Source organism: Gracilinanus agilis, chromosome 4, assembly GCF_016433145.1.
Source record: "Gracilinanus agilis isolate LMUSP501 chromosome 4, AgileGrace, whole genome shotgun sequence".
Taxonomy (NCBI): domain Eukaryota; kingdom Metazoa; phylum Chordata; class Mammalia; order Didelphimorphia; family Didelphidae; genus Gracilinanus; species Gracilinanus agilis.
This window is the reverse complement of record NC_058133.1, coordinates 432,514,970-432,528,552: the sequence shown is the minus strand read 5'-3', so window position 1 is coordinate 432,528,552 and position 13,583 is coordinate 432,514,970. Positions and strand designations below refer to the sequence as shown.

Here is a 13,583-nt window from a genome sequence, read left to right as displayed (position 1 = left end):
TGCTTTTTGTTAAATAACTTTATCTGACTGCATCTATAGTATTCTTGTGTAATCTTCATTCATTTGATGAATTTTGTTGGTTATAGGGGTGGGGGAACCACAATGTAACACATAGTCCTCTTCCCTTAAGTATCTTTTAATCTCAGAGAACCAGATTTTGTGTTTGTGTGTGTGTGTGTGTGTGTGTGTGTGTGTATACACACAGAGTGAACTAAATGGGCAAGGCAAAACAAAATAAGTGTCAAATGAGTGGTACAGATACTAAGAATCTCTGAGAGAGGTTATAGAGAGATCACTCCAGGGTAGAGTAGTCACAGAAGGCTTCACTGAAAATGTGCAAATTTTTTTCTTTGGGATGATAAATCTGAGAATCAATGAAAGAGTCCATGGTTGACTACCCGCAGAGTTGAGTGAAGAAATTAATTATATGGTGTTTTAATAAGATTTTTTAGAACAGGTTAAAACTTGGTGCTTTGGAAAATATTTCAAGGCTGAAGGTACTTCAAGGACCAAATTGAGGTTGCATTAAATCTTAAATCATTTTTTTACCCTGCAACTTCAGAGGTCTTATTTCCTAAAGTAATTTAAAAGAAAAAGCAATCCTTTTAAGAGCATCTCTTTGTGTATCATATCAATAAACACATTGATTTTTTGCTTTATTAATTTATTTTTAGTATATTAATTAATTGCTATGTGCTAAGCAGTATATGTGTGTGTGTGTGTGTGTGTGTGTGTGTGTGTGAAGGCAAAACATAGTCCTTTCCCTTGAGCTCACCATCTAATGGATTTAGAGCACTAGATCTGAAGTCAGAGGCTATATCCTAGGCATGCCTCAGGATGCAACTACTTGGTACTTTGGTGACCTCAGAAAACCCATTTCATGAGTCTGGGTCTCAGTTTCCTAAGCTTTAAAATGTCTTGGATTAGATGATCTCTATTTATTATATCTTCCAACCCTAATTCTTGTGATCTCTTTTTGATTTGTTTATTTGTATATCTTGCAGATAATATTTTGAATAAACAAATGAAAAGAAAATATGAGTTTTTAAAATGCATAATACCATTGTTTGTTTCTTTGTTCTTTAAATTTTAGTATACTCCTAAAGTTGGGGATAGAGCCAGCGATTTCATACTACCAAGTAAGTATCTTTTACTTTTAAGTTTCATATTTAACTATATCAAATAAGAAGACCAATAGCCCTAAAAACCATTTCAGCTTTAACCAAGCAAGAACTGTGTTTTCTGAGCTGTTCGACTCAAACCTTCTTTTGTGTTCATATGCAAATTTTCATTCTGAGTGTTTCTTTCCTAGTGGATGCTGAATACAAAATCAAGACTGTTTAAATGATTTAGCGATTACAAACATTTAACTCCTAGGGTTTCACTGGCTTAGACGGATAGACTCTGACAGTTATTTAGCTTTGTGAAATGAGTCAGATCTTTTGGCTTTGTTTCTAGTGGTTGCATTCCAATTTATAACCACATTCCAATCTGCTCCACTGCAGTATAATCCAACAAGTCATTAGCAAGTGCCTTCTATGTGAAAGACATCATGCTAGGTGCTAGGGATGCAAAATGGAAAACAGGTCCTTCTTACTTTCTATTGGAGGGCTTCCAATTTACACTCTGAGTGCCAGTGAAAAAGAAAGGGAGTGTAATTGTCCTTTAAATAATTCCATCTGGATACTACTGATTATGATCTTTACAAGGTTTTCCATTATGATCTGCACTTGTGTCCAGAACCTGTCATCTGGAGACATCATCATCATCATCATCATCATCATCATCAACACCTTAGCTAACATTTATATAGGACTTACTATGTGCCAGGCATTGTGCTAAGCACTTTGAAATTATAATCTCATTTGATCCTCACAATGAATCTGGAAGGTAGATGTTATTATGATCCCCATTTTACTGATGAAGAAACTGAGGCAAACAGATTAAGTAACAAATCTTGAAAGGATCAATATCAACCACTTAATTGATAAGCACGTATTGAACACCTATGTGCCAGACACTAATATAGATGATGGAGTCAGAAAGAGGAGTTTGTATTAGATTCTAAAGGTAATAGGCAGCCAAGAGAGCTTATGAACAAGGTTGTATTAGCTAGGTGGAAGATCAGTTAGAAAAAAAAGAGATACTTCAGGCAGGGACCTCAATTAGAGGCTATAGAGAGACAGTGAGGGCTTGACTTAGTGTTGTGGGGGTTATATGAATAGAGAGGGGATGGACACAGAATTGAGGAGACTTGATGAATATGTGAGATGTCTTAGGGTAGTTGCAGAGCCAGAAAAGGATTCAAAAGCCATCTAGTCAAGCCCAATTATTTTACATTTTTTAATATCTTCATTTATATTTTTATTTTTATTTCTATTTCTATTTTTCCTTTTTTTAAATTTCTATTTATATTTTATAGCTGAGAAAATAGGTACAGGAATTTGACTTGATCAAGGGAATGTAGGCAGTAGCAGAGATGGAATATATGTATATCATGGATTGGTTATATGTATATCACTAATAGTAGACCGAAATCTCCTCTCCAAGATTTAAGTAAATATCAGTTACTAGCTCTACTACTTATAAGTGGTGTAATAATTTTAAAAAACCATATATATATATATATATATGTCATTGGGAATCTCACCTGGGAGGAAAGGCATAGCTAAGGTCACCTTTTATTGTCACAACTGTTCATGTCTTAATTCTAGAAGCATAGTCTCAGCATTCAGCTCTTCCAGGATACCATTTGAAGTCTCATCTTAAGAATTCTCTTCAGAAGGAAGGAAGGAACGAGGGAAGGAAGGAAGGAAGGAAGGAGTGAAGGAAGGAAGGAAACATACATTTGAGCTTATTATATGCCAGACTTATTGGGTGGACAGGGACTCAGTGTTCTGGGTCCATTAGTTTCTATTCTCGACTATGGATTAATGTCTTGTTTTTCTTTTCCCTTTGCATTTTGGATCTATTACTTGGTGATCTCTCCATCAAAATAAGACACTCTTTTCTCCTTTTTTGTCTTTGCTGAATTTCATAGGATCAAATATTATACATTTCAACTCCATTTAGAATATGCCTCTTTCTGAGAACAAACTTTATCCTGTAGCTTTCCAAATAAAGCCAGATTATACAAAGCCAAAAAAATTCTCTTCAGTTTTCCTTATAAAATAAAGGCTGACCTTAATTTTTTCAGGAAATAAGTTCTCTTATTCTTTCTTCTTTGTCCTTTCTTCAGACATCACACAGTTAACTCCTTAGAGGGAAGGTGACAAATACTTATCCCTCAAGCCACAATACTGCCAACTATAGGAGGAACACGTTTAAAATGTAAACAGGAAATAGTTAACAAGTAAAAATACAATAAAACACAAATAATATCTTTTTGTAGTTTTCTAACTCAATATCCCACCCACAGGTATCTTATGGATAGTTTAGGGGCCTGTTTCTTTTTTTTTCCCTTAAAATCTTTATTCTCAATATTGAGTATTGATTCCAGGGCAGAAAAATAATAAGGGCTAGGCAAATTGGGGTTTAAGTGACTTGGCCAGGGTGACATAGCTAGGAAGTATCTGAAGCCAGATTTGGACCCAGGACTTCTCTCCAGGCCTGGATCTTTATCCACTGAACTACCTAGCTACCTCTTAAGGACCTGTTTATTAATTGAGTTTGACAGCACTGCTCTAGGGTAAGAGTTAAATTCTCAGTCTCCTTATAGATTCCTAATAGATAATTAAAACTCACTCCAAGAAATAGTCTATTTCTTCTTAAAAATACAATAATAGCATTTGCACTATATGGGAGAGTCTGTTGAAGCTGGTGCTGTCTATGTGTGTGTCATTCTCTCCTTAGAACAATGTAAATTTCCTGATCACAGAAACTGGTTTATTTTCTTTTTTGTAAAGCCAAGCAACAAGCAGTTTTTTTGTTTGTTTTTTGTTTTGTTTGTTTTGTTTTGTTTTACACGTGGTAATACTTTAATAAACTGTAATTGGTTTTGAGATGAAGGTCTGTTTATCTTGACTTTGGTCTTGTCCATGGGCTTTGATGACTCTGGAAGAGTGAAGTTGATGACTTTGTTTGACTCTGCCTTACTTAAATCCAGTTCTTGAGCAAATCAAGACATCACTCTGTCATTGGTCCTCTTCAATAATGAAGGATAAATAACAATGGTAGAACCATCTATCCTACCCTTGATAATTCTATGTGTATCTCATGGATATACATTAAGGCATTTCAGAGCCTAATAGATCCAAATAAAAAGAATGTCAATAGGAACATTAAACTCTTAAGAGGTTGACATTGGTTAATTTATTTCATTTCAGGTTGAAGACATTAAGAATGCCCTTGCAAGTGTGTATGGAGTAATACCAAAAATGCAGTGTCTGCCCCCAGAAGAGGTAGATTATATTTTGTTTTTTCTTCTTTTTCATCTCTATGGAAAACCAAGTCGACTCTTTCATTGAACTAACACTTCTAAAGAGACTAACGAATGTTAGCCCTATTTTCTTCAGCTTAGTTGTCACTAAAATTCTCAAGAACAGTGTGTGTGTGTCTGTGTGTCTATGTGTGTCTGTGTGTATGTGGTGTGTTATGTAATTTCTTTTCTCCACCATGCTTGTGAAAAATTCCATTAGTCTCTTCTCCCATTCAGAAGGATAAATAACTCCTTAAAGGGGAGTTGGAATCAGAGAATCAAAAATCAGTATTGTTCAGGAGTCAAGTCCAAAGTTATTAGAAGTCACTGTTATAGTTTTTAAGTGTTTTTAATTTTAACTATTAAGTCTTTGTTTAGAAGTTTAAGAGAAACAATTGATAAATGTCCATTTGTGCTTTCTTCCCATAGTTGTAGCTTTCAGTTTTGCTGTGTTTGCTAATTTTTTTTAATAGGAACTGAAGTAAGAGAATATTTTATATACAATAACACTAGATAGTTAACTTAAGCCCTAACAAATTTGTTTTAAAAAACTGATTTTATTGATATCTTTTTGTTTTTATATTGCTTAAATTTCCCTCCAAGTGCCTCTCAATTAAGTATTCTAGTAGATTTTCCTATTTTAGTTCAAGTTACTAAATTTTTATTGCAAATTATTTTACAAAAAGGTCCTATATTTTGTATTATGACAATAAGTAATAGCTTAAGGAAACAAGGTCCTCCTTTTTAATGGCAATAATTGCTTAAAACACATGCAACAACAGTTTCCATACAGTTCTATATTTTTATCCTTTTAAAAGTAATTTCATATATTTTATTACCTTTTAGCCTCTTGGAAGGAAGGGCAAAAATAATTATCCCTGTTTTATTGATAAAGAAACAGACTTGGAGAAATTAAGTTCAAGGTCTTACTGATAAGTCAGAATAAAAATAGAATTAGAATCTTTCCCAATTCTTGGTCTAGCATTTTTTCTTGTACTATATATAGCACATAGATATACTGTATATATGTACTGTATATATAGATATACTGATATGTATTTTATATATTGATAAGTATTTATAGATACTTTTAGATGCATTATGTAGAATTGTATATAGAGCTGGGAATTTATAGACTTGGACATAAACCACAAGTTGTGCCTGAGACAAATATGCCTAAAAAAGACTTCCTCAATTGAAGAATCTGGACAGAGAAAGATTCTAGCACATCAGCACAAGGCTGCTCCTACTCGGGGTGTAAAGAGGGCAAGGGCAGGGTAGAGAAAGAGCTCTGCCCAGATATCTGGGAGGGAGCTTACAATTTTGTCTTGCCCACCCCTCACCCCCAATTAGGCACTAAGTAAATTCTGTTGTGTCTCACCCCAATTCTGTCTAAATTCAGCAAACCAAGGTTCCCCATCCTAGTTAGGATTCTGTGTATTACCTCAGATAATCATTTTAGATGCTAAAATGACTTTACTTCTTTTGGAGACAAATAAGAGTTCTTGTAAGTAAAAAAACCCATTTATGATAAAATAAAGAGAAGCTCTTTAGTCGATATGATTTGCTAAAAAAATCTAATGTATGAAATAAGTAAAATAAGTGCTTTTGTGTTTGATTTTTAAAAGCTTTTTATTTTAGAAGGAAGTGGTTTGATAGTGAATTTAATACCTTTTCTTTCCCATAATTATTTCATGGCATTGAACTGGAACTTTCATTTCCCAATTAGCTTAAGTGGGTTCACAAAGGGCTTATTTGGCCAAATGGTCCAAGAAAAAAAAATACATTTGTGTGAGTGAATGAGTGTAGATGTATCTATATGTATACAAACTTTACTTTTTGTGATAAGATTTTAATGCACCAAAAATATTAAAAAGTTCTCTCTAACATAATTCAAAATATGTTTTGGAGGTTCAACTTTAGTATTTTACCTCTAAACCATTAGCTGATAGCCAGCCTTCTGGTGGCGAGCCTCACTCCACTTACCAAGGGTGGGCCTTAAAGGGCAAACAATATGTCCATAAACATTCCTCCAGTTTGATACAGGCCTTGCCCAGGTTCTTTGCAGTTATAACTTAGGAGGCATCAGGGGACTTTACTGGATGATCCCTACATTCTCTAACCAAATTAGTAAAGAAAGAAAGAATTTGTCATTAGGGAGATATAAATTTGCTCTGCTACCAAATAACTGAATTATTTGTAAATAAGTCACTAAATGTTTACTATTTGCCAGGCTCTGGGCTGAGTGTTGGGGAGACAGAGTGACAGAAGACAATTCTGCCCTTAGGTTACTCACAATCTAATAGGAGAAACACCAAGCAAATAAATTTGTATAAATAAACTATATGTAGTAAAAATAGGAAATACAGGCAGTCTATGCTTTATGTAAGTGGATCCTTCTTCAAAGGTCCTCTCTCAAGTCCCTGATGCACTTCTGCTTTCACTTAGAGGGATTTGGTTTTTTTTTTAGTGGATTTTTTGTTTTGTTTTGTTTTGGTTTGGTTTTTTTGGTGGGAGTTGGGAGGCCAAGGAGTTCCTAGGAGTGGGGAAAACTAAAGAAAGAATAGCATTGTATTGTAAAGTTAATGTAAGTTGTTTTTGGTTTTTTTTTGGCATGTGGATGTCTTTCAGAATTCTTTACCTATACAGTTGAATTTGCATAATTTATATAAAGTAGGAATTGTCTGTAATTAAAAGAGGGAAGGTACTAGAAATAACTTGGCTTGGGAAAGTCTTCCTATAGAAGATGAGATTTTATTTAGAAGGCAGCCAGAGAAGTCAATAGGCATTGATGAGGAGAGAATCCCAGGCTTGGGAACAGCTAGAGAAAATGCCCAGAAATGAAGAGATAGTCTTGTTCATGGAGCAGCAAGAAGGCCAGTGTCAATGGAAGAGAGTAGGCTGGAAAGACTACGAAGGGCTATCATTGCCAATCAGATCCTGGAGGCAATAGGGAGCTCCTAGAGTTTATTGAGGAGGGAGGTAACATGGTCAGACTTACACTTACACAAGTGGGATGAGAGATTAGAGGTCAGCAGAGTTTGAGCAGATAGGTAGATTTGAGGATCATCAGCCTGTAGATAGTAATTAAATCCCAGGGAGCTGTTAAGATCACCAAGTGAAGAAGGTCTAAAGGGAGGAGAAAATAGAGTTCAGGATGGAATGGTAAGAAAGAGACATGGAAAAGGATCCAATAAAGGAGACCAAGCAGGGAGAACCAAAGGAAAGTGGTTGTCCCAAAAACCTAGAGAGAAAAAGCTTATCACATAATACATATATAACCCAGTAGAATTTCTTGTCAGGTCTGGGAATGGGGAGGGAAAGAACATGAATCATGTAACCATGGAAAAATACTTAAATTAAAAAAAAATTTTTAAAAAGCTTATCACAGTGAAGAGGGTGATTATCAGTATTTGACTGCAGAATGAGTCAAGAATGAGAATTGAGAAAAGGTCACTAGATTTGGCAATTAAGAGATTATTAATGATTGCAAATTGATTAACCACTTGGCTTCTATTTCCTCACCTTGAAAATCAAGTGATGATAGAACTAGATAATTTTTAAGGCTTCTTCCAGTCTTAACATTCTTTCATAGGGTCACACAGATTTCAAACTGGAAGAGCTGTTACACAACCATGAAGAATCACACAGCTAATATATGATGAAGACAGGATTTAAAGCAAGAGCTTTCTAATTCCAGGTCCAGTGCCCTCTCCACTAAACCATGCTGCTTCTCAAGATGGCACAGGATTTTTTGAGGGGGCGGGGAACAAAAACAGGATGTGTTTTTTGAAAACAATGTCTTTTTAATTTCTAGGAAGAAGAAGTACAAACACTTGGTCAAATTGAATTCTGTTTCACCAAAGATCTACAGTTGTGCAATTGTACTGACCCAGAGGTGCACGCTCCCTTCCTGCAAGATGCATTGTTGACTGATGAGACTCCCATGAGTCATGGGCTCTCTGTCTGTGAAAATGGCCCTGTTTTCTATCCCCCTCCAGAAAAGACCTACAATTGGTAATTTGGAGGATTCAAAATAAATATATTGTGTGACAAAACAGTCTAACCAAATACATGTTTACTTTTTAAAATTTAATTTTGGTACATATTCCCAATGTGTTACAAAGGAAATAGAGAAGAAAGAATATATCACAAATCTGAAAAGCTACTTTTTAAAAAGATAAAGTATACAAAGTTTGTGTTTGCTTTCTTAACAAGAAGAATGGTTTAAGAAACAAAAAAGGGTTTATAAAAGTCCCAGTAAATTGTGTTTACATTTGCTCTGTGATCATTTGGTCAGTTAATGTGGAGCGTGTTTCCTTTCAGAATAAATGGTACCTTTCGTCATATGGAGTCTCTTTTCTTGCCTATGCATGATAGAAGGACCACAGTGTACATAGCAGATTGTGCAGTCTTCATGCTACCCAGGCTGGTTTCTCAGATAAGATGGTGGCTTATAGAGCTATTTTCTGGTCACTATTAAGTGAGTGGCTTACATCAAGGAACAAATACTCTACTTCAAAATCTGTTCACTTTCCCTGTTTCTCTTGTCATAGCAACCTGTAATAACACATACCATATTCTCACCAGTTCTCCTTGCAACAAAAGAGAATACTGAAGTTGCAGGGTTTTTTTATCTTCCTTCTCCACTCAGAATTAATATAGATGCCAACAAAAAACAAAAACAAGTTTTTTTTGCGAGAGGAAAAGGGAACACGTCATGTTATTTTAGTTTGTGACTTTTAAAGGTTGTGTTGTTGGAAAAGTAAACAATTCAGGTTAGTCACTAATTAAGGTTGCTTTTTACCTCTCTGAAGGTGTTTGGGTACCATGTAGGACTTGGGCATGTTGACAAGGTGAGTAAAATATTGTGACAAAAATATAGTTCCAAAATGTGGTGCTTTTATCATTGTGGATCCTGTATTCAACAGGAATTGTTATACCTCATTTTTATTTGGTTTCACAATAACATAATGTTCTTGTTAATGATCCAAAACACTCCAGGCTACAAATAGATAACTGTGTGAGAACCTGTACCCACTTGGTGATGATTTCATTTTTTTAAATGGGGATTTCTAATGATCTGTGAAGTCGACTGCTTTCCATGGTTTATTACTTTACACTGGTGTGTCCTTCCTGATTTCTCTGCCCTCAGTAATCTTTTTACATTTAGAGAGGTTTTGTTATGTGGACCACCTACTTGAGATAATCATACAGAGGACTAAATGAGTTGTTTTTCAGTTGTGTCCATCCCTTTGTGGCCCCATTTGGAGTTTTCTTGGCAAAGACTGGGGTGGTTTGCCATATTCTCCTCCAGTTCATTTTATAGATGAAGAAACTGAGGCAAACAGGGTTAAGTAACTTGCCTAGGGTCACATAGCTATTAAGTTTCTGAGGCCAGATTTGAACTCAGGAAGAGGAATCTTTCTGACTCTAAGCCTGGAAGTCTATCTACTAGCTACCTCCCTAAAGTACTAAAAGGTTGCTGTTAAAGTTTTTTTTTTAAACTTATTAAGTTTCAGGACCCTGAAAGGCAACCCTTGTAATATTGTTTCTTGGTTTTATTTATGGTGCCTGTGAATTTTGGTAGGTTATTGTTGATTCTGTAGCCTTTCAAATTTTAGCAGTCTTCATCAGAGCATATCTTATTTCATACTGGTTTTCCTATAAAATGAATCATAATAAATTCAAATTTAGGATTTTGCCTGGCTCATTTTAACAAACACATGTCAAAGAATAGGGGAAGCAAGCAAAAAATGAAAGGGGCACAAAAGTTCTCTACCCTTAAGCCTTCATTCTATTGGTTGAAGGTTTAGACTAGTATCTGATTGCCCTATTTATTTGTTTGTTTGTTTATTTATTTTAATCTTACCTTCTACCTTAGAATCAATGGTATGCATTGGTTCCAATGTAGAAGAGTGGTAAGGGCTAGGCAGTGGGGATTGAGTGATTTGCCCAGGGTCACACTACTAGGAAGTGTCAGAAGTCATATTTGAACCCAGAACCTCTCTAGGTCTGGTTCTATCTACTGAGCGATCCAGCTGTCCCCTTGTCCTATTTATTTAAATTTATCAAACAGATATGATTTGTTTTCACTCATCTTTTTTCTATTTCTTATCTCTATGTAGAGTATGTTGGTCAGGAAATACTGACCAAGAAATAAATTTTCATTTTGAACTTAGGTTAATTCTGGAACAGTACAATCTTTGTACTTACTGATAGAAAAGAGCATTTATGGGTGAAATTTTTCTCTGTAATTGTTTGATTCTCATTTTCAAGTAAAGAAAGGATTATTGTTTGCAATTAGTGTCATTTTGGCAATTTTAAAAACAAATTTAAAGATAACACTTAGCTTTTACACACAGTAAAAAAAAATCAATAAATGTTGAATGATCATTGAGTGTAACATCTAGGCTAACTCATTTATCAAATGAAGAAATTGAGGCTCAAAATTAAATGAAAGAGGCAGAATAGAAGCAAAGAAGCTCAAAACCACCATAAGAATCCTCTCCAATTCATCTTAAAATAATACAGGAGTTAAAGAACCAACAAGGAGATAGAGTGAAGCAACTTTCAGGAAGAGAAAGACCTAAAAGGTTGGTAGAGAACATCTGGGGCATTGGGGTTAGAGGGGAACACAGTAAGCAGGAGACTATAGCAAGGAATGAAGAGCAAGTCAAGAGAGAGCCCCACTCCCCCCCAAACCCCCCACCCCACATCAGTTTCTGAACCTGAACCCAAGTGAACGGTCCAGATCCAGAGACCCTGCCTGGGCAAATAGAGGTTCAAGCCAACCCACACCCCTTAAAATTCCAAATCTGGAGTGAAGTCTAGAATTCCAACCTTGGGCAGTCTGTGCTGAAGCAGCCTGATCTGTGTGGGCCCAAAGGGAAGCCAGGAGTCACAGTCTGGGCCTGTGGTAAAGACATCTATCCCAGTTTGGGATAGTTGGTAGACTCAAAGTGGGGGGGTCCCTCCTAATCCTCTTGCCAAAAGCTCAAGGTAGAGCCCCAGGACAGAGCAATCTACCGTGTGCCTGATTAGATCAAGTACACCTTGAGACCAAAAAAGTTTATACCTAAGCCTGAGGCTAGAATTTGAGCAGTCCCTGACCTGATCAAGCCCACTATGAGACCAAAAGCTTAAGCCCAAGACTGAGGCAAGTATTTAAGCTATCAGCATCTCAAGGGTTAATTAAATCAGCAGTGGGAGGAGGTCCTCAGAGCTCTCAGCCTTCAGGCCATCATACCATCTTGGAAGAACTGAAACTGGCAGAAACTCAGAAAATAAGCTAAGGGTATCATCAAGGAAAACTGAAGCTTAAGAGGGTACCCTAACCTCCTAGAAAACAGCCTACCTATAAAAAGGTAGGAAAAATGAGCAGACAACAGAAAAAGCACCTAATTAAAAATTGTTTATGGAAACAAAGAGCAAGGTACAGACACAGAAGGGGACAGTGAAGGCAAAGCAAACACACAAAATCCAAAAGAAAAACGGGTTGGACACAGATTCTGGAAGGGCTTCAAAAATCAATTAAGAGAGGCAGAGGAAAGGTAGGGAAGAGAAATGAAAGCAGTGCAAGAAGAAATGAAAAAGGAGACTCAAAAAGTGATGAGGGAAAATCAGGTCTTAAAAATTAGAATTGAGCAATTAGAAACTAATGATTTAATGAGTCATCAAGAACCAATGAAACAAAATCAAAAGAATGAAAAAAACAGAAGAAACGTGAAGTATCTCATTGAAAAAACAACTGATTTGGAAAATAGATCCAGGTGAGACAATTTAAGAATTATTGGAAATTATCAAAGAAAAATGCCCAGATATTCTTGAACAAGAAAATAAAATAGAAACTGAAAGAATTCACAGATCACCTCCAGAGAGAAATTCTCAAAATCAAATGACTTATTGAAGGTCACACAGCTAGTGAACAAGTCAGGATTTGAACACAGATTCTAAAATCACAATAAAATATTTTTTTGCACTGCTGTATGGTATACCTAATGAATAAATGAAAGAAGTTCTCCTGTGTTCCACATCTTCAGGATATCACATTACAGTGGCATATAGTAAAATGACTGCCAGAATTCCAAATTCTAGTCATAGTCTGACACAAACTACCTTGTGTGATCTTGGGGAAGTAAGTTACCTTCCCCTGAACTTAATTATCTGATCCATAAAGTGAAGAGGTTGAGCTGAATTAAAGGATCAGAGATTTTAAAAGCTGGAAAGGACCTTAGATATTGAGTCTGGCCTTCTCATTTAATATATGAGGAAAATGAGGACCTACAATAAGAGAGTAAAGTAAAGTAGAATTGAATTTAAACCCAGGCTCCATGAGTCCAAATGCAATCTATTTTCTCTGACAAAAGTCCCTTCTAACTTTTATATTCTGTGATTTTGACTAATATGGGGCACCTAGGTGGTACAATGGATAGAGTGCCAAACCTGGAGTCAGGAAGAGCAGAGTCAAATCTAGCCCAGGCACCAGTTCCATCACTAAGGGCTTGCAAGCCCTATTTGCCTTGATTTTCTCATCTGCAAAATGAGGATAATAATAGTCCTTACCTTGCAGGATTGTTGTGAGGATCATTGTTAGCTAATATTGTTATAGTCATTTTTCAAAGATACAGAAAGCTGTTGACTGGTAAGTATTGACTTGTGTTTTCAGACTTGAACTTACTCTATCCAGTAAGCACCATTTCATTAGCCACAAACATCTTTATAGAGATTTGTCAACTGTTCTTCAAATAGGATCTAGTCTTAATACAATGTTTTAAAATTTGCAAAATATTTTATACATATCTTCTCACTTTCACTACCATAGGCACTATAATTATTCTCATTTTAGAGATAAGAAAACTGAAAGTTAAGAGACTTGCTCAGGGTCACAAAGCAAGAATTTGAACTTGGATCTTCCTTACTCTCCAATCTAGCAATTATCCATTATACCAGCTAGTTGCCTCATGTAAAAGTGAAAGGAAGATTAGAGTTCGCTACCTAAAAAGTTAGAAGATTCTTGGAGCTTTAAGTGCCAGGTGATGTATCCCATTCCCATCATCTTCATTGTTCATTATTTTACTTGTGTTGGCTCCTTCTCCCTCCCTTCCTCCCTTCCTCCCTCCCTCCTTTCCTTCCTCCTTCCCTCCCTTCCTCCTTTCGTCCTTCC

The 13,583-nt window shown here is 35.9% G+C and overlaps 1 protein-coding gene across 1 annotated transcript in view; it reads left to right on the top strand.

Moving 5' to 3' along the window:
• RNASET2 (ribonuclease T2) overlaps positions 1-8,475 on the top strand; it is a 41,577-nt gene extending 33,102 nt beyond the window's left edge. The window contains exons 8-10 of the mRNA XM_044675795.1: positions 1,094-1,139; positions 4,326-4,400; positions 8,235-8,475. Of these exons, the coding sequence (XP_044531730.1) occupies positions 1,094-1,139; positions 4,326-4,400; positions 8,235-8,438 (325 nt within the window). The 3' untranslated portion in view covers positions 8,439-8,475. The remainder of the gene's footprint in view (positions 1-1,093; positions 1,140-4,325; positions 4,401-8,234) is intronic.
• Positions 8,476-13,583: the final 5,108 nt, after the last annotated feature.